A 22,699-nucleotide genomic window follows, 5' to 3' on the forward strand; every position below is an offset into this window, starting at 1 on the left:
TTTCCACGCTGACTGCTCTTCTGAACTTGCTAACTGCATGCCTCCCCCCCTCTCGCGGCCCCGCTGCACTCGACTTTCTACTCATGCTCATCCCTATACTGTCCAAACCCCTTATGCAAGAGTTAACCAGCATCTTCACTCTTTCATCCCTCACGCTGGTAAACTCTGGAACAATCTTCCTTCATCTGTATTTCCTCCTGCCTACGACTTGAACTCTTTCAAGAGGAGGGTATCAGGACACCTCTCCTCCCGAAATTAACCTCTGATTTTGGACACTCCATTAACCTCTGTTCGGGAGCAGTGAGTAGCGGGCCTTTTTTTTTTTTTTTTTTTTTTTTTCGCCTTTGAGCTGTCTCCTTAGCTGTAAAAAAAAAAAAATTAATCTCCTATCCTTCCTGTTTCAATAGCTTTCTGAATAAAAGATATTGGTCCATAAACAAATTAGTTACAAGAACATAAGCAATAAGGTTTTGATTATAGGTGAGCCGGAGTTGTGTCATCTGCCATCCACGTATCCTAAGACATCCCATCCTGATCTGCGCATGCGTGGAACCCGATGTTTACAAACACAGTGTTGATATCGTAGTTTGTCCAGGCAAGATGGCGGCAAGACAGCATGGCAGCTTTTATGGTAAAATGGTCAAATTCAAAAATGACATGGACCCCATAATTCAGATAGCCTACCATTAAATGGAGAGAATCTGAGAAACATGACCATCAATCAGAAGAGAGTGTAGGTTATCTCATTTATCACATTTACCGACATACAAGGGGTGTAGGTTATCTCATTTATCACATTTACCGACATACAAGGGGTGTAGGTTATCTCATTTATCACATTTACTGACATACAAGGGGTGTAGGTTATCTCATTTATCACATTTACCGACATACAAGGGGTGTAGGTTATCTCATTTATCACATTTAACGACATACAAGGGGTGTAGGTTATCTCATTTATCACATTTACCGACATACAAGGGGTGTAGGTTATCTCATTTATCACATTTACCGACATACAAGGGGTGTAGGTTATCTCATTTATCACATTTACCGACATACAAGGGGTGTAGGTTATCTCATTTATCACATTTACCGACATACAAGGGGTGTAGGTTATCTCATTTATCACATTTACCGACATACAAGAAGTGCAGGTTATCTCATTTATCACATTTACTGACATACAAGGTTGCAAGTTACCTCATTTATCACATTTACCGACATACAAGGGGTTTAGGGTATCTCATTTTTAACTGACATACAAGGATAGGCGGTGGCTGAGTGATTAGCGTGCGGGGCCAGCATTCATCACGCCATGGACAATGTCGATTCGTATCCCCACGCTACCACCTGGGATTTTTTAGTCACCGCCGAGTGGCTTAAGACTACTCACAGGCTGTCCAGAAGACCACCTATCATCCTGGATTCTAGAAGAAACCGTACAAGCGAATAAAAAATGAGTTCCAGGGGGCAGCATGACCCAAGCATAACTTGCGCCACTATAAAAATTGCCTGCGCCATGACGGGCTTGGGCAGACCACCAGGCCCCTGAAGAAAGCCTACCGGCGCTATAGGCTGAGATGTAAACAAAAAAAAAGTTACCTCATTTATCACATTTACCGACATACAAGAGGTGTAGGGTACCTCATTTATCACATTTACCGACATACAAGGGGTGTAGGGTACCTCATTTATCACATTTACCGACATTCAATGGGTGTAGGGTATCTCATTAATCACATTTACCGACATTCAATGGGTGTAGGGTATCTCATTAATCACATTTACCGAGATGCGAGGGGCATAGGTTATCTCATTTATCACATTTACCGACATACAAGGGGTGCAGGTTATCTCATTTATCACATTTACCGACATACAAGGGGTGTAGGTTATCTCATTTATCACATTTACCGACATACAAGGGGTATAGGTTATCTCATTTATCACATATACCGACATAGAAGTGGTGCAGGTTATCTCATTTATCACATTTACCGACATACAAGGGGTGCAGGTTATCTCATTTATCACATATACCGACATACAAGGGGTGTAGGTTATCTCATTTATCACATATACCGACATACAAGGGGAGCAGGTTATCTCATTTATCACATATACCGACATACAAGGGGAGCAGGTTATCTCATTTATCACATATACCGACATACAAGGGGTGCAGGTTATCTCATTTATCACATATACCGACATACAAGGGGAGCAGGTTATCTCATTTATCACATTTACCAACATACCTCATTTACCTCATTTACTGACATACAAAGGGTGCAAGAAGAAACTTTCATATTTTAAGCAATTTTCAAATTCAAAACATACGTCAACATTTACTTTTAAAAAGATAAAAAAACAAACTCGGGTGGAACATACCGAGATAGGCAGTCGACAAAGACACGGTACCGTGTCGCAATTCATCCACCCTTTGTTTGTAAACAAATCCCGCGCATGCGTAGATTAAATGGGATGTCTTAGGATACGTGAATGGCAGATGACACCACACCGGGTAGGACACGTAGCAATGGGTTTAACTTGGATAAGTTCAGGTTCAACAAAGACATAGGCAAGAATTGGTTTACCAACAGTGGTGGATGAGTGGAACAGAAGTAGAAGTCATGTGGTGAGCGCCAACACGATAGATACATTCAAGAAGAGGTTAGATAAGTTCTTGGATGGGAGGGGTATGGGGCGTTAGTTTGGTGCTGTGGTCTGGGCCATTGTCAATATATAGACATTGGTCTGGGCAGCATGTTCCGCTGTCTCGCGAGACCTCCTTCCTCCTCCTCCTTTTGTTGCGGGGGGGAGCCAGACGGGTGGGGGGGGGGTCGAGGGAAGGAATAAATTAACGATCAATAATTATCGCTTAATTTTATAAATAAAGACGTTTATTGAAGCAACTATTTAGCAACATGTATAAAAGTTATTGTAAGAATTATGCAGTCTCTTGTTGCCATGACAACGTTGACCACTTTCTTTTTCTGTGATCGGTGATCGGATGTTAGTTTGTGAAGTTCCGATCTCCACAGTCCGATTGCCTTTAACAACGATGATCCAATCTTTGCATTCCGATCGTGAAGTGCTATTCCGATCAGATCGGAAGATCGGACGTTCGGACTGATGATCGGAGGTGCCCAGCTCTGATATATATATATATATATATATATATATATATATATATATATATATATATATATATATATATATATATATATATATATATATATATATATATATATATATATATATATATATATATATATATATATATATATATATATATATATATATATATATATATATATATATATATATATATATATATATATATATATATATATATATATATATATATATATATATATATATATATATATATATATATATATATATATATATATACATATATATATCAGAGCTGGGCACCTCCGATCATCAGTCCGAACGTCCGATCTTCCGATCTGATCGGAATAGCACTTCACGATCGGCGGTGGCTGAGTCGTCAAAGTAACGGCCTCGTGTTCAGGAGGACGCGAGTTCAATCCCCGCCCGGTGCCACCAAGCTGGGATTTTTCAGCCGCCGCCGAGTGGCTTAAAACTACCCACATGCTGTCCAGAAGACCACCTATCAACCCGGACTCTAGATTCTAGGATCAAAGATGAGCTCTGGGAGGGCAGCATGAGCCAATGCAAGATGGCGCCACTATAAACACTCGCCTGCGCCAGAACGGGCTGGGCCGACCATCAGGACCTACCGGAAAGAAGCCTTGGACCGACCATCAGGATCCACCGGGAAGAAGCCTACCGGCGCAATAGGCTGCAATGTAAAAAAAAAAAATATATATATATATATATATATATATATATATATATATATATATATATATATATATATATATATATTGTTCTGCCTGTATCGCCGTCAGGCTGTCTTGAGGGGCCTCTTTGACAGCCTGTTAGTGGCGCAGACTAATTTCACTTATAGTGGCTGCCGTGATGTGTGACTCGCCTGGCCCATGCTGCCCCCCGGTGCTCCATTTGACCGAAGTCGCTGAAGTCAGGTTTGATTGAAGGTCTGGGCAGCATGTGGGTAAGCTTCAGACACTCGATGATGGTTTGAGAAATCAGCGTGTTTCGGTGGGACTCTAACCTTGTTCAGAGGACCTGTGTGTATACTAGACGCTGCCATTGGCTGAAGGAGGAAGGCCGGCAGCACACCACTGTCAAAAGTGTGGAGCAGTGCTAAGAGATACAAATCTAAATATGGCGGGCTTTAGAAGCGGTGGAGAATACCAAAATAAAAATAAATTGTAATTCTGGCATGTTGGATGGCACTAAGAACTTAGTGGCTGCTCTGCGTTAGTGAATCCAAGCCCCGGGTTCTCCCGCCGGGCGGCGTTTAGTGGGAATGTGTCGCTGCAGGTTGTAACCACGCTAGGTCTTGCGGGGGGATCACGGAAACCTTCTGTTCATTGCAGGACGTTTTAATCAGTTGCAAGAATACATGGAAAAGGCTTACATCAGTGTTAGTGTTGCTGCTGCTGTTAGTATGACAGGGTCGGAGTGGCAGTGATCACAATCAGGGCCCCGGCACCCTTTCCCAAACCACACACACGCCGAGAATGTCTGGCCTCTAAGCAGCATTTTTGATAAGTGAAGCTCTAAAGGTCTGTTCAGGAGCACCAGACAAGGACTTGCCAGAAGCACGTCCTGAACATTTTACAGCTTGCTGGCCGCTGCCACACCGCTGCCCCCTCAGCCACCAGCAATATTGTTATGACAGCCTTGTGAGCCAGTCAACAATCCATAATGATATATCTTGGCAAACTACACAATATTGGTGTTTTTTTTTTGTTTTGTTTTTTACAGCAAAGGAAACAGCTCAAGAGCAAATAAAAGGAAACAATAATGAAAAAAAGCTCGCTACTCACTGCTCCTATTGAAAAGCGTTCAGAGGAGTGGCCGAAAAAGAGGTCAATTCCGGGAGGAGAGGTGTCCTGATACTCTCCTCTTGAAAAAGTTCAAGTCGTAGGCAGGAGGAAATACCGATGAAGGAAGATTGTTCCAGAGTTTACCAGCGTGAGGAATGAAAGAGTGAAGATGCTTGTTAACTCTTGCGTGACGGATTTGGACTGTAATATGGATGAGCTTGAGTTAGAAAGTCGTGTGCAGCAAGGCCGCGGGAGGGGGGAGGCATGCAGTTAGCAAGGTCAGAAGAGCGGTCAGCAGGAAAATATCGATAGAAGACAGAAAGAGATGCAACATGGCGGCGGAATTTAAGAGGTAGAAGACTATCAGTAAGAGGAGGAGAGCTGATGGGACGAAGAGCCTTAGACTCTACTCTGTCCAAGAGAGCTGTGTGTGTGGTGCCCCCCCACACGCGAGATGCATACTCCATACGAGGGCGGACAAGGCCCCTGTATATGGAAAGCATCTGTGCGGGGGAGAAGAACTGGCGGGGACGATACAAAATGCCAAACCTCGAGGAAGCTGATTTAGTGAGAGAGGTGTGAAGTTTTCTGTTAAGATTTTGAGTAAGGATAGACCGAGAATGTTTGTCGAAGAATAGGGGATAGGTACTTGGAAGACTGTCGAGTTGATAGGTGGAGAAATTGAGTTTTTGAGGTGTTGAAGGACACAAGGTTCCTTCTGCCGTAATCGGAAATAATAGCAAGGTCAGAGGTTAAGCGTTCTGCAGCCTCACGTCTTGAGTCATGTAATTCCTGTTGAGAGGGTCTTCTGCTGAAAGAAGTTGAATAATGCAAAGTAAAGTCGTCGGCGTATGAGTGGATAGGGCAGGTTTTTTTTATGAAAAAAAGATCATTGATGAATAACAGGAAGAGAGTGGGTGATTGGACAGAGCCCTGTGGAACACCACTGTTGATAGGTTTAGGGGAAGAACAGTGACCGTCTAACACTGCAGAGAGAGAACGGCCGGAAAGGAAACTGGAGATAAAGGAACAGAGAGAAGGATAGAATCCGAAAGAGGGCAGTTTAGAAAGCAAAGAGTTGTGCCAGACTCTATCGAAAGCTTTCGATATGTCTATCGCAACTGAGAAAGTTTTACCGAAGCGGCTAAGAGAGGATGACCAGGAGTCAGTTGAGAGAGCAAGAAGATCACCAATATTGTTATGACAGCCTTGTAAATCAGTCAACATGCCATAATTATATATACCGGCACACTACACAATAAGGTTACATAATATTGTTATGACAGCCTTGTGAGCCAGTCAACATTCCATTATGATATATCCCGGCACACTACACAATATTCATCATCATTTCGTTTAACGTCCGTTTTCATTCTTCATTAGCGGTTGGACGGTTTGTGGCTTGTAAATCGAGCCATTTTTAGTTATTGGCACAAGATTTTCCGGGTGCATGCCCTTGCAGACCCAAGCACCTATTTTAAGTGGTGTCCCTAGCCTTTGGCTGAACGAGACAGGCAAACCCTACAAGGCAGCAGGGGGCTATGAGGTTTGCCATCCGTTATTTCACCCATAGCTGAGACTGGATGGCCATTGACTCTGATAAACATGAGTTCATCTGCCCTTAGAATGGTCTTGTTTTTAATCCACCTGGGGGTCCAGCACATCCTCCTCACTGGTCCAAAACAAAACCAATGGGTTGCCGGTTCAGTCGCCGACTACCCGACCATGCGGTTGGTTGTACTGGGTTACATGTTACAAGTAGCAGAGTACTACCTTAACTGCCCTGACCAGACATTCACACTACACAGTATTGTTACATAATATTGTTATAACAGCTTTGTAAATCAGTCAACAATCCATTATCATATATCCCGACACACTACACAATACTGTTACATAATATTGTTGACAGCCTTGTGAGCCAGTCAACATTCCATAATGATATATTCCGGCACACTACACAAGATACACAGCTCAGACACTGCCCTGCACAACGTAAATGAGCCACATGCATTTAAAGAACACCAAACTCACACAGGTATTCCTCGAGTTACGATGGATGGGACTTACGATCGCTCGCATTTACGGCCAAGACAACAGTATTAGTAAAACTTGGTTAGGTAACGAGGTGACAGTTCAAACATCCCGCTGTGGGTAGAGCAGCGGGTTATTTATTCAGAGTTCCCGCGCTTCCTGCCCCCACCCCCATCCCCCTCCCCTTTACCGGCCACTCTCTTCACACACTGCTGGGCCACACAGCCCCGTGTGTATGAACGCTGTGTGCCGGTGTGTCCCCGCCCACCCCTGCTTAGGTAGCTTTGGTTAGGTTCTCTCAGATGTATTTACTTATTTTTTTCTTCATATGTAAAGCTGTGTATATGTGTTGAATGAATGACTGTATGAATGATGATAATAAAAATAAAACCAACAAAATAAACAAACCTACAAACTGAAAAAAATAAATCAATATGGCCTATATATATATATATATATATATATATATATATATATATATATATATATATATATATATATATATATATATATATATATATATATATATATATATATATAATATTATATATATATAGATATATATATATATATATATATATATATATATATATATATATATATATATATATAGAGAGAGAGAGAGAGAGAGAGAGAGAGAGAGAGAGAGAGAGAGAGAGAGAGCTGAGTCAGGGCTGATGGCAAAAAATAAAAAATGTTCACACATTGGCACAATCAGGCTGGGGCAGGCAGGGGTAGGCTGGGTGGGCTGGGCTCATGGAGGTAGGAAGTGTGGCGGCGGCATGGCCCGCCAATCCTAGGGACAGAGGTGAAGCCACTGAACTGTCACTTTACTCGCCGTCAGTATGGCGCATACCCGGGTCCACACTGTTCCCCGCCAACACAACCTCCGGTGCAGCGGCCTGGTGGGAGGTTGGGCAACACTCCATATCGGCATAACTTGATGGGACCATTGCATAACGTTCCACAGCGTTGCGTGGCTGAAGGACTGGGTGAGGGGAGCGTGTGAGGATAGCGGCGGGATTAGGGGGAAGGGAAGGAGACACGAGAATGCCGGTCTATCCACGTCTGGAATTTTTTTATATTTTTTTTTATTTAATGTAAATTTTCGACTCGCAACCTGTTTGACTTACGTCCGGTCCCGAACCCCATCGTGATGTGAGGACTACCTGCAGTGTTAAGTATACAGTGTACTAAAGTTTGTGCCAAGGATCTGCTGGGTGCAGTGTAGGGTTGGCAGTTGAACAATTGCCTGAATCATCTCACCTGGATGCTATTAGAAAAGGAAAAGCTTCAGAAGGCTAACTCAGGGGCACTGCGGGTGAGCTATCTCACAACGTCCTGCTGGGTGGGAGGCCGTCTGGGATTCTCTGGGGCGGCTACCCGCCCGGCGCGAACCCGATGCAAAGCTAGAACTAGTACCACAGGTCTTCCTCGGTCCACCTGTAAGGGAAGGCAGCGACAATCTCAGCAAAGAATGCTGACTGACAGCTTTCAAATGTGAGAGGTACTGATATTTTTTATTATCGCTATTTTTATGACTTTTTTTGTGAATTAGCATTTCAATTGTAATCATAATGTTCTTATTATCATTGTGATTTATATTATTATTATTACAGTCGGCGCGGAAAAAAAATTCCGCACCTGCCGACGACATACTTTTTTTCCGACACAACATTACGCTCTTGTATATTAAGGTACAGGGGTCACAAAACTCTAATGATATGGACAATAATGACCACCTGGCATTCAATGTAACAAATTAGCGAGGGCCACTGGTCAAGCAACCGCTGGGCAGGCTGTGTGGGAGCAGACACATCCCCCAGTGTTCGGGCGAGGTGCTTCCTGCTTCCGGTCCCGTTTCCTCAAACTTCGCTCGCCTCTTCTCGTGATATCAGTCACCCTTCGCTACAGAATGGGGCCTGCCAAGCTGAAAATAGAGGAAAAAAGTGTCATACTGGCTTTACTTCGCGAAGGCTACAGCAACAGAGAAGTAGCAAGGACAGGAAGATCCGAGAAGCGTGTTCGTTATGTCATGGAAGCAGCCAGTGTCTTCGGGGTTGTTACTGCCACATCACCCAACACATCTCTATGCGTATCTTTCAATTCCTTGGCAGTGATGAAAAGTTCCTTCAGCACTTCACGTAGGAGCAACATGTCAGTTCTCTGGCCTGTCTTGTGTTTCCTTCCCGACCCTTTCTTTCTCTTCGAAGTAACACCTCCGAAGACACTGGATGCTTAAATGACATTACGAACACAATTCTCGGATCTTCCTTTCCTACTTGCTACTTCTTTGTTGCTGTGGCCTTCGCGAAGTAAAGCAAGTATGATATTTTTTTCCCCCATTTTCAGCTTGGCAGGCCCCATTCTGTAGCGAAGGGTGAGTGATATCACGAGAAGATGCGAGCAATGTTTGAGGAAACGGGACCGGAAGCAGGAAGCACCTCGCCCGAACACGGGGGGATGTGTCTGCTCCACAGAGTTATATACCTAGAGCGCGCGAGCCAGACACTCGGGTGCGGCAACCGGAAGTACCTCGGCCGCCATCTTTGGGAGCCCAGTTCAGCCAACTCTGTGCTCCAGCCGGCAACTTCAAAGTAGAAGTAAGTGGTAGGTGGTGATGGTGGTGGTGGTGGTGGTGGTGATGATGGTGGTGCTATAGTGGTGGTGGTGGTGCTATAGTGGTGGTGGTGGTGCTGGTGGTGGTGGGTGGAGGAGTTGGTTGAGAGAGAGAGAGACGGACTGACGTGACATATGACATAACAGGTTTATACTCTCTCTCTCTCTCTCTCTCTCTCTCTCTCTCTCTCTCTAAGACCACCACCACCACCACCACTATCACGTACCACCACCACCACCACCACCATCATCACCACCACCATCACCACCATCATCACCACCACCGCCATCATCATCACCACCACCACCACCATCATCATCATCACCACCACCACCACCACCACCACCACCACCACCATCATCATCATCACCACCACCACCACCACCACCACCACCACCACCACCATCATCATCATCACCTCCACCACCACCACCACCAACACCACCACCATCATCACCACCACCACTAACACCACCACCATCATCACCACCACCACCACCACCACCATCATTACCACCATCACCATCACCACCACCACCATCAAAACCACCACCACAGAGTGAGGGAAAGTGGGCTCCCCAAGATGGCTGCCGCGCCAGGGTTGCTTGCCTCACTCGCCGCCAACCCCACAACACGGGAGCGCGCGCTCAAGGTATATAACTCTGTGGTCTGCTCCCACACAGCCTGCCCAGCGGTTACTTGACCAGTGGCCCTCGCTAGTCTGTTACACTGAAAATTGAAAGCATGGAGATGCCAGGTGGTCATTATTGGCTAGATTTTGTGACCGCTGGTGCATAAATAAACAAGAGCATAATGTTGTGTCGGAAAAATGTATTTCGTCGGCAGGTGCGGACATTTTTTCCCGCGCCGACTGTATTATTATCATTATTATTATTATTATTATTATTATTATTATTATTATTATTGTTATTATTATTATTGTTATTATTATTATTATTATTATTATTATTATTATTATAAAAATAACTATCAATTTTATTAATAATATTATTGCTATAATTATTATTATTGTTGTTATTATTATTATTATTATTATTATTATTATTATTATTATTATTATTATTATATTATATTATATTAGTAGTATTGTTGTTGTTATTATCACTTTTTTTTGTAATTATTATTATAACATAATGTAATTATTATTTTTTTGTTACATATTGTAATTATTATTATTATCATCATTATTACAGGTTGTGAGCCACAGTCGTTGGCGAGGCTGGGGCCGGTGAATTGCTTGGTGAAAGAATATGAGAAAACAGCCACTCACAACGCAACTCTAACGGATGGCGGCCGTAGAGAAAAAAACGTTGTAGTAGTAGTAGTAGTAGTAGTAGTAGAAGATGTTGCTAGTATGGAAGTGAAACATGGAAACATGGAAACATGGAAATGCAGGCAACAGAAAGCCTATTGGCTCATTACGAGGTTGCCCGCTTTGGTGATTTAATCTGCTCGACAGCCACTTGGGGCCTGGGGAGCAGATGAAAGCACCTCGACATTGAGGAGCAGATGAAAGCACCTCGATATTGAGGAGCAGATGAAAGCTCCTCAATATTCAGTTTACTCCCGACGCAGCGAAGTGACGGTCGATTCTATATTTGAAGAAGTTGATAGTATTCGCATTTACTACTTCTGAAGGAAGATTGTTCCAGTGACGGATGACTCGGTTTGAAAAGAAACTCCTTCCGATGTCTGTGTTACATCGACTAGAATGAATGGGTAAACCATTATTTGGAGTAATCGACGTTATTGAATTTTTTCAGATACTTGAAGACTTGAATCATATCCCCTCGTAGGCGTCTTTTCTCCAATGTAAAGAGATTGAGTCGCTTGAGTCGTTCCTCGTACGGTTGAGCCCTTAAGGTTGGAATCATCTTTGTGGCGCGTCGTTGAATCCTTTCCAGTAAATCAATGTCCTTTCTGTAATTAGGAGACCAGAACTGTACTGCATACTCGAGGTGCGGTCTTACCATGGAATTATACAAGGATAGCATCACGTCTGGCGTTTTACACTCGAAGTTCCTCGCTATGAACCCGAGCATAGTGTTGGCCTTGTTGTATGCTTTTTTACAGTGATTCGCGTGTTTCAGGTCACTGCTGATAGTGACTCCAAGATCCTTTTCCTCCTGCATCGCTTGCAGAAGTCTCCCATTCATGATGTATGTGTGGTTACTATTTCTGGACCCAATGTGCATGACTTTGCATTTGTCAACATTAAAGGACATTTGCCATTTTTCCGACCATTCGATAATGTGATTGAGGTCTTTCTGAATGATTTCGCAGTCGGTCTTTGTGAGGGCCTTTCCCCCCACCTTGGTGTCATCAGCAAATTTCGATATTGTGGATTTCAGTCCTGATTCGAGGTCGTTGATATATATGATGAAGAGAATGGGTCCCAGCACTGACCCTTGAGGCACTCCACTAGTGACTGGAAGCCAATCGGAAGGCTGTCCGTTGAGTAGTACTCGTTGTTTTCTGTCGGTGAGCCAATCTCTTATCCACGCGATCAGATTGGCTCCAATGCCCGCCGAGTGCAGTTTCTTAAGGAGTCGCTCGTGCGGTACCTTGTCGAAGGCTTTCTGAAAGTCCAGGTATATAACATCACTGGGGATGTGGGCATCCCAGTTCTTATATATACCTTCGAAGAAGTCTAATAAATTCGTTAGGCAGGAGCGCTTGTTTCTGAAGCCATGCTGGGTGTCGGAGACTACATTATTGTCTTCTAGAAACTTAACAAGTTTGTCTCTAATAATCTTTTCGAGTATTTTTCCTGCCACTGATGTCAAACTTATGGGCCTGTAGTTTAATGCAACGCTTTTGTCTCCTTTATTATTATTATTATTATTAGTGAGTGGCTGAAGTATTTGTTGTTTAAGCTCTTTTAATAACCGCGGGGACAAACCGTCAGGTCCTGTTGACTTGTTCGTGTCGAGTTTATCCAAATACTCTTTCACTTCTTGGTCGCATATTGAGTCAATTTTCAGGGGCGTGATTCCCCTCGGCGGGTCAGGGCTCTCGGGCATGGTTTCGATTTCCTCGACTGTGAATACGGATGCGAAGTTACTGTTGAGGATTCTGGCCATCTGTTTACTGTCCTGAGTTGCAGCTCCAGTCTCGTCTGTCAGGGGACCAATATTGGATTTTACTTTCTTTTTCGATCTGATGTATGTGAAGAATTTTTTTGAGTTTGTCTTGATGTCACGTGCTATTTGTTTTTCGTAGTTGCGTTTACTACTCCGAATAAGGGTGCGACAAGCTCTGAGGCTGTTGTGGTACTGAGTACGGGCTTCGGCCGTGTCATTCTCTTTCATTAGGTTATAATTCCTTTTTTTAAAGTTTACCGCCCTTTTTATTTCTCTGGTCATCCACGGTGGATCTACGGCACCATTTACTCGCCTGGGTTTCGTAGGCACTGTAGCCTTTTCTACTCCCAAAAGCTTATCTTTGAAGTTGTTCCACACGTTGTCGATTGTATTGTCGGTTAGGTGAAGTTGGTCCCAGGTCGCAGAGGGAAGCAGCTCACGGGCAAGGTTGAAATTTGCTTTTTTGTAGTCTGGTATCACTGACGGATTGTCTACGAGTTTGTGACTTATGTTGACATTGAAACGGATTAAGTGGTGATCGCAACCGTTAATTTTTTCACCAACTTCACAGTCGCGAATGAGGTCGGGGTCGCTTACTAATACCAGATCCAGCAGATTGTTTTCTCTTGTTGGTTGAGTTACAACTTGAGTGAGGAACGAATCCTCCACCATTTCTATAAGCCTGTTACCCTCTTGATCTCCAGTCAATTGTCCCCAGTCAATGTTAGGGCAATTAAAGTCCCAATTATTATTACTTCTTTACTTTGTGTTAAAGAGTGAAGCTCTTCGTACAGGGCTGTGTCATCGGCTGCCTGTTGTTCTGGAGGCCTGTATACGGTCGCAAGTGTTAGTTTCTTATTATTCGCGGTTATTTCCACATAGACGGAGTCGTAATTCTCTGCGTCCTGTTTGTCTATTTTTATGGCAGGGAGCGTACTTTTTACGTAGCAAATTACTCCTCCTCCTTTCTTGTGCATTCGATTTTTTTGGAAGCTTTCGTACCCGGGAAATGACAGTTCAGATACTAGATGTGCAGATAATAATAATAATAATAATAATAATAATAATAATAATAATAATAATAATAATAATAATAGAATAAAATATTAATAATAATGTTTATAAGAGGAGGAAAATAAATATGTTGTTAAAGTAAGAAAAAGTAAGGAAAAGAAGAAAAATATATAAGAAGTAAAGAAGACAGAAGAAAAAGAAGAAACAAAAAAAAAAGAAGAGGAGGGAAATTTATGAGAAGTAAAGAATTAGTAGAAAATGAGAAAGAGAAAAGAAAAATACATGAGAAAAAAGATGAAGAACATAAAATAAAAGAGGAGGAGAAGCAGACATAAAAGAAGAAAAAGAAGATGAAGAGAACGTACGAATATAAGAAGAAGATTAAGAGAACCTAGAAAAAGAAAAGAAGAGGAAAAAGAGGAAGCGGAAGACGAAGAAAAACAACGAGAAAAGTAAAAAAAATGCCCAAAAATGAGAAGTAAATAAAGATAAATCATAAGAAATCATAGTAAACCTAGTAGTAGTAATAGTAATGATAATAATATAAAGAAGAAATAGTAGAGAAAGAAAATATTGTAAAGGGAGAGAAAAATATTTATGAAAAAAAAAAGAATGAGGATGATGATGAAGAAGGAGAACGAAAAGAAGAGGGAGATAAAGAAAGACAAATAAAGAAAAGGAAAAAGAAGAAAGGAACAACAACAACAACAACAACAACAATAGAGTATCAGAATAGGTAAAAAAATATACAGGCAAAGGAAAGACAAGAAACAAGAGAGAAGGAAAGAAAAATAAGGAAGGGGATATTTAGGAGGGGGAAATGCTCATAAAAAAATAAAAAACGTGTTCGGAAAAAAAGAAGGAAAATGGAAATAGCAAAGTGACACACACACACACACACACACACACACACACACCTGTAAAAGCCACACCCCAGCAGGGACTCAGCGAGGGTGTTCAGCAGGCCCTTCTCGTCGTTGGTGATGGTGCAGTCTGGTACATAAACACCCACCCCCACCCTCACGCCGCGGTCCTTCATGCCTCGCAGTACTGCTTCCCAGCCGTCGGCCCTCAGCGTGGCGCCGGGGAACCTGATACCCCTATACCTGTTGGCGAGGAAGACAAGCGTCACCGTTTGCGGCAGCCGTCCGTCGTGACCTGTTTAGTGTAGCATAGTAGGAGTATAGTGGTAGTTTCTTTACACTGTATAGTGACGCTGCGTCCCGGCGGTGCTCTCTCAAACAGCCATTGTAAACGTTATTATCGAGGGAAATGGTTACCGGATTATTTAAAAACATTAGTGAGTGCCGCGCAAAATACTCTCGTCCCTGTAATCCATCAAGGACTCTTACAGGAGTTACGTTTTTATATTCAATATCATGTTTCTAATGAGTTTAGCCTACTGTTTTTCTGTCTCCGTTCTTAAATACGTTTGCTTATATGCATGGGTCGTTTTATATTTATTTTACTTTGTTTTATTCTGTGATATACGTAGTTACAATCATCACACTCACGGCCACAGGCGGACATGTTTTCGACACAGAAATTTACTTATATCTACCATTATAAATATGTTAGTTATATATTTCATCAACGTATCAACGGTTTGCTCATTATTGTAATATATCTATGTATCTATCCACATATTATTATTATTATTATTATTATTATTATTATTATTATTATTATTTGTATTATTATTACTATTATTATTATGATGATTTATAATTATTATTATTATTATTATTATTATTATTATTATTATGATTTATAATTATTATTATTATGATTTATAATTATTATTATTATTATTATTATTATTATTATTATTATTATTATTATTATTATTATTATTATTTTATTACCATCATGATCATCATCATATCTGTAATGACCATTGTGATAACTTCTGCATGTTCTTAATCTTGTTGTTATTGTTATTTTTGTTATTGTTGTTGTTCTTGCTATTATTATGTTATTGTTGCTGTTATCATTGTTGGCATTATTGTTATTTTACTTCTTACTATTATTATTATTATTATTATTATTATTATTATTATTATTATTATTATTATTATTATTATTATCATTATATTCATTATTATCAGTAGTGGCAGCATCACTATAAACAATGATAGTGTTGGTGTTAGAATTCTTCCGCTTCTTCTTCTTCCTCTCCTTTTTCTCTCCTTTTTTTTCTTCTTTTTCTTCTTCCTCTTCTTCAATCATACTCTTTATCATTATTATTATTATTATTATTATTATTATTATTATTATTATTATTATTATTATTATTATTATTATTATTATTATTATTATTACTTATTATTACTTATATCATAATCAGTATTATTATTATTATCCATTATCGTTATTAGTGTTATTTTTTTGTCAATATCTGTGATTCTTATCTGTATTATTATTTTTTAAAGCAGAGGAAGTAGAGTGAGGTAAAAAAAAAAAAAACAGAGCCAGTGAGGCCCGTGGATTGCTGCTCCCTCAAAAGGAACAAAAATGAGAGGCTAAAGAGGTCAATTTCAGAATGAGAGGTGTCTTGATGTTCCCCTCATGAAAGAGTTGAAGTCACAGGCATGAAGGCATAGAGACAGCGGAAGGATTCCCCAAAGTTTACCAGCAGAAGGGTGGAAAGCATGAGAGTGCTGGGTAACTCTTGCACAAGGCATGCAGATAGCAGAGGGAGGGGGGGAAAGTTATGAGATGAAACAAAGCACGTAGCCAAGTTATATTATTATTATTATTATTATTATTATTATTATTATTATTATTATTATTATTATTATTATTATTATTATTATTATTATTGTTATTATTGTCACTATGTTTATTGTGTTTATTATGATTACTACTAACATTATTATTATTATCATTATTACACTGGCCAACAACAAATTTTCGTCTAAGTTTTTTAGCTGATTTAGGACAATTTAGATGTGCTGAATCCAAAAATCACATTAGTTTTGCTCAATCAGGTCAACGTAGTTTTATCTATCGCCACATGATGCTTTTTTACGTTTTTTTTTTTTTTTACACGTCCGGGTATTTTCTTTTATATGAGACAAAAATCTTTCTTATATATTCAAATACACGAATTCTGAAGAGTTTACATGCGCCAATTTTTGACTAAGTGGTATTTTTCTTTTGGAAGTGAATGAAATAGATTCGGCGAGAAGATCTTGCAAAAATGAGCCCGATGTATTCTGCTACATCTGCGGCGAATACACCGTTGTTCCTAACAGGAATCCAGTAACAAGTTTCATAAAGCGTGCTTACCATGCTTATTTTGGTATGAAACTTGGTGACCAGGATAAAGCTTTGGCACCACACATAGTATGCAAGACATGCACCGAGTATCTGCGTCGTTGGACCAAAGGCAAGAAGAGTTGTCTTAAACTTTCATTTTCACTGTAAAAGTTTTATTTATGCATTCACTAAAAGGATTATATTGTTTTGTTATTTTCTAAATTGTTTCATATTAGCACCACACGTGTTCCATGTTACCACCCCGCTTTCCATGACCTACTTTTTTGGATCTTCTTGACTAAAAAGCTGTAGCATTTCAATGATTTAGTTTTTCTCACTATAACTCTGAATGTGTAAAGAGGATAAGAATTGCCAATACTTATGACGGCTGTTGATGCAATTTTTCCCTTTAAAATCGGTGTTTTTGCCTGAAGTAGAAATAAGTGGTCCATATTACCACCGCCTCCCCTATCATTAGCCAAATGTTGTTCCCCTCTATTAATTTGTTCGTAAGGAGTTCTTTTTTTTTTTTTTAATGAGCGTCTTGTCACCCATACTCACCCTCTCTGCCCGGGACAAAGGGTTGCGGCCACGGCCACGGCTGCCTGCACCCTCACCGCACCAGACAGATACAGCCATACACCAGGGCCATCAGGGAGTTGTGAGAAGCAGATAACGGTCACTTGAGATACCGGGACGTGGAGGTCTGGAAGAATGTACTGCCGTCACCACACACACACACACACACACACACACACACACACACGTCAGATGAGCTACACGTCAACAGCTGCGTCACACAAAAGCCGGTACACTCACTCAGGCCGGCTAGGTGAGGGCATGTCCCGCGGATGTGTCCCAGGGCCGGCAGCAGGGTCCGTGCGTGGCTGCCTCCCGCCACTGACAAGTTCAGCACCTTCAGGCCTCGAGGGAGTAGCGTCAAGTGGTCGGCGTCCAGCTGGCCCGTAAACCCCCTCAGGTCACGTCTGTAACGGTGCACCACTGTGGTCACGGCCGTGTGCGTTGCAAGCACAAACACCACAGAGAATGAACACACACACACACACACACACACACACACACACACACACACACACACAATATTGAGGAAAATAATGATGATGATAATAATGATAATAATAATAATAATAATAATAATAATAATAATAATAATAATAATAATAATAATAATAATAAAGCTAATAATAATAGGCTATAATAATACTAACAATAATAGTAATAATAATAATAATAATAATAATAATAATAATAATAATAATAATAATAATAATAATAATAATAATAATAATAATAATAATAATAATAATAATAATATGCTATAATAATACTAACAATAATAGTAATAATAATAGTAATAGTAATAATAATAGTAATAATAATAATAATAATAATAATAATAATAATAATAATAATAATAATAATAATAATGATAAAATACTAATGATAATAACATAAAAATAATAATAATAATAATGTTATTCAGCACCGAAATAGAACCAAAGCGTCGGCGCAGTTCTCCGCTTCTGACCGACTGCTCCGAGGCAATGGTTCATCCCGGTGATAAAACATTCAGCTTGTCTTCTTGACTTTAATGATAATGATATTAATAATGATAATAATAATAATAATAATAATAATAATAATAATAATAATAATAATAATAATAATAACAATAATAATAATAATAATAATAATAATAATAATAATAATAATAACAATAATAATAATAATAAAAAAATAATAATAATAACAATAATAATAATAACAATAATAATAATAATAATAATAATAATAATAATAATAATAATAATAATAATAACAATAATAATAAAAAAAATATTTTAATAATAATAATAATAATAATAATAATAATAATAGTAATAACTAATTACAACAACAACAACAACAACAACAACAACACTAATACTAATACTAATACTAATAATACTAGCAATGTTGATAATATTAATATTGATAATAATAATAATAATAATAATAATAATAATAATAATAATAATAATAATAATAATAATAATAATAATAATAATAATAATAATAATAATAATAATAATAATAATAATAATAATAATAATAATATATGATAGTAACAGTAATAATAATAATAATAATAATAATAATAATAATAATAATAATGATAATATTAATAATAATCCTATATATGTTACGGTCATTTTGCATAATAATAATTAGAACAATAATAATAGCAACATTACGTAGTCTGTAATAACGATAATAAAACTGATATCACTTAAAAAATATATAAACAAAACTAATGAAAGAATATATTAGCTAGTTCTGGTGTTGGTAAAAAGTTGGAAAGTTTCGTTTAGTCGGCTCAACATCTATGGTCAAATGCCGGAGAGAGACAGAAGGGGAAGGAATTATAGGAGAAGGGAACAGACCCCAGGAGACGGGACACAACCCCCGTTTAATACCTGGTACCCATTCACTGCTGAGTGGACGGGCGTAGGGAATCGGAAAAGCCGCCAAATTTTTTCCACTCCTCCCGGGAATCGAACCAGGGCTCTCTCGATTGTGAGCCGAGTGTGCTAACCACTGCACCACGAAGCCCCCCTGGTGTTGGTAATGATGTAATATGATAAGAACCAAGAAGAAAACAAATGATAATCGTGATGATGTAAATCCTATCTGTCAATCCACCTCATAGGATAATTTTTGTGTTATTGTGTACTTGTATCAATTTCAGGATGATTAATGGGGAAATTAGGTAAGTGCAGGCCTATTCTGTTTATATATTAGTAGATGGAGTGATTGATAGGTAGGTAAGAAAGGGGATTGACAGATAGATGGATAGACAGTTTTGGGGTAGGCTGGAGCACAGTGAGTGTTGTCCGCAGTGCAACAGTGGAGGTGAGTGGACGTGTCTTACCCGGGGACTTGTTGCAGCAGGGGAGCCGAGGAAGCGTCTGGACGAGGGTGTCTGAAGTGGTGATGCAAGTTTAGACGGATTAATTTATGGTGATGAAGAGCTGCAAACAAGTCCTTCATCCCACTTTGGTCCCTCCTCAAGTCTATGGTGACTTCCCTTCGACGGATGTGAGGCAGAAGGAGAGTGGCGATGTGCATTGTGCCCTCACTTACTCTTATATTATTATCAGCATATTTATCAAAATCATCATCATCATCACGGTTACTGTCTATATGGTCTGCCACCCTTAGCATGATGTCGAGAGCGGGCTCCGTGTCCGCCAACATAGACAGCCAGTCATCAGTCGTATTCATCCCAGATTCTTGTAATAGGTCCACGGTTTCCTCCACCGCCTTGACACTGGGACTGCGACGGCTGAGGAGCCCCAATAGATGAGTTAACATGTTCCTGAGAGGGCCAAGCTGTAGGTTTTGTCCTGCCATTTTGTGTAGCTCTTTTCGGATGTCTCCTGGGTCGTAGTTGTTAATGCATCCATGAATGTGGCAGGCCGCGAAGAAGTCTTGTAGTCCTTTGTGTGGAGCGAAGTAGTGTGTTTTCGTCATCCCGCGTTCCTCTTGCCGCCGCATGGAGTAAAAGGCTGGCAAGATGTCTTCTATTGGAAGTTTATTTTTACTACTGAACTCTTCCAGGTTACTTCGATCTTCATCATCGAGATATATTTTGTCCTGAATAAGGCCTTTTATTGCAATTTCATAACACTGCTTCAAAAATTTTCCAGTATTAATCTGCAGGAGGTCTTCTGTGAGGTGTGGATGACGGCCCAACAGCTTCGCCCTCAGTTTCTCCACACACCAATTTAGGATGTCTTGGTAAAGCTCGGTCTGAGTTATGGTGCTTTCTAGTTTACGAGGGTTGTAATGGATGAAAGTAACGAGGAAGAGGATATTGAGGGGCAGCTTGAAAATTTGCCTCCATCCCATCTGCTTCATGACCTTCCTGATGCCGTCCTCGTCTCTAGACCCCGCGCCACACAGCCAGCGGTAGTGCCCTAACGCCATCTCCGTCCTCATATCAACGGACACCCCCTCTAGCTTGAGATGGGAAAGCTTAAAGTTTTTGGACTTGCTTTTCATTCTTTGTATAGCTTCCGGGCGGGATGTTGAAAGTAAAGTTAAGTCAGGGAAGTCTCTAGCTTGGTTCAGGATGTCATCCAGGAGAGGGCGCGATTTCTCGTTCATTTCGTCGAGTCCATCGATGAGGATGAGGACTCTGCTGTGTTTCAGTAAAGGCATCAGTAGGTTGCCATACCTGTAGTAGGCGACCGGCATGAGGTTCTCCAGCAGAGTCTTAAAAGTGTCGCTAGTCTCCTCCCTGCACACGACCCATAAGAGTAGATGGTACTGGTTGAGGCCCTCCATGCGGCGATCACTCTCCTTCTTCAAGTACTCGGAAAGAGTGTATGTGACGAAAGTTGTTTTTCCACTGCCTGCATCTCCCTCCAGTAGTATGAGGTGTGGCGATGCATTCTGGGCGAGAGTGAGTACCTTCGCGAAATGGATGTTTCTCTTTTCTTCTTGAATGATAATTTCTGAAAAAATAGATTGTACATCCACTGGGCCCTGTTTATGGCCACTGAGAAAGTAAAGCGGGTTCAGGAGCGTTTGATTGTCAAGCCCTCTTCTGAGTTCCTCGTCAGCCTCATTCCGGAAATGTGGCAGTAGATCGTTCAAGGATCTGTTCAGTATTTCAGCCTCACTGAGGACCTCACCCCTGATAGCATGGATCAGCTGTTTCACTTCTGTCTTCTTTTTGGCACACTCGACTTGTGTCTTGAGACTTGGGTACTTCGCCTCCGTGGCATCAAGGGTCTCTAAGAAGACCTGTTGGATCTCATAACTTTTTATCTGGAATATTTGTTCAGTCATTGTTGCCTGTGTTTCATGCACCACTACATTCCTTGTGTCCTTTATCTTTTTGACCAGCGTAGCGAGGTTATCTTTATCATCCCATCCTTCGCATGCCACTGTGATCGCTTTAGAGAGCAGGGAAATATCAAAGTTGCTACATGAAGTATCATTACTGATCATATCCTTCTGAGTCTTATCGAAGTACTTTCCTTTTTCCTTTATGTTTTTGTATTTGGCCGTCGAGGTGTCAGGAAGCCTGGCGAGGTACTCGACGAGGGTTTCGGTTGGGTTCTTGCCTGGTGTCCCGCACAGGAGGGTGAACGTCAGTACCTTCTGGCCGGCCGTCTCCAGGACACGCAATAATTTAAAACGCAAGCATACATTTTGCGTGAAGGCCGCCATCTTCTGTCGGTGGCTGCTAGTTGGTGTCCAGGACGCTTGGTTACCTGTAAGGACGTACATGGCGTCATCAGTCACTCAGGAGGGCACATTGCCGGTGTGGTGTCAAGTCTCGTCCCCTTGTTTTAGTCTGTCCGCTTTATTTACATATACACAGGGGTGGATGAATTTCGGCACGGTATCGTGTCTATTGTCGACTGCTTGTCATACAAGGGGTGCAGGTTATCTCATCACATTTACCGACATACAAGAGGTGCAGGTTGTCTCATTTATCACATTTACCGACATACAAGGGGTGCAGGTTATCTCATCATATTTACCGACATACATTATCACGTTTACCGACATACAAGGGGTGCAGGTTGTCTCATTTATCACATTTATCGACATACAAGGGGTGCACGTTGTCTCATTTATCACATTTACCAACATACAAGGGGTGCACGTTGTCTCATTTATCACATTTACCAACATACAAG

The 22,699-nt window shown here is 40.6% G+C and overlaps 1 protein-coding gene across 1 annotated transcript; it reads right to left on the reverse strand.

The window, feature by feature from the left end:
• Positions 1-7,656: 7,656 nt before the first annotated feature.
• LOC126990752 (uncharacterized) lies at positions 7,657-22,262 on the reverse strand. The gene is made up of 5 exons (XM_050849413.1): positions 19,915-22,262; positions 17,802-17,968; positions 17,544-17,688; positions 14,639-14,827; positions 7,657-8,426 (listed from the first exon to the last, which is right to left on the reverse strand). The coding sequence occupies exons 1-5, from the start codon at positions 22,221-22,223 to the stop codon at positions 8,399-8,401; spliced, it is 2,838 nt and encodes a 945-aa protein (XP_050705370.1). The 5' UTR covers positions 22,224-22,262; the 3' UTR covers positions 7,657-8,398.
• Between the last annotated feature and the right edge of the window lie 437 nt (positions 22,263-22,699).

This window comes from Eriocheir sinensis, unplaced genomic scaffold (assembly GCF_024679095.1).
Source record: "Eriocheir sinensis breed Jianghai 21 unplaced genomic scaffold, ASM2467909v1 Scaffold196, whole genome shotgun sequence".
NCBI lineage: Eukaryota > Metazoa > Arthropoda > Malacostraca > Decapoda > Varunidae > Eriocheir > Eriocheir sinensis.

Coding starts and splice junctions, on each gene's coding strand:
- LOC126990752 (XM_050849413.1), bottom strand. CDS start 22,223: ATGGCGGCCTTCACGCAAAATGTATGCTTGCGTTTTAAATTATTGCGT. Junction 17,969..19,914: donor CTGCTGCAACAAGTCCCCGG/GTAAGACACGTC, acceptor GCACCGTTACAG/ACGTGACCTGAGGGGGTTTA. Junction 8,427..14,638: donor CTGGGGTGTGGCTTTTACAG/GTGTGTGTGTGT, acceptor CTTCCCTTACAG/GTGGACCGAGGAAGACCTGT.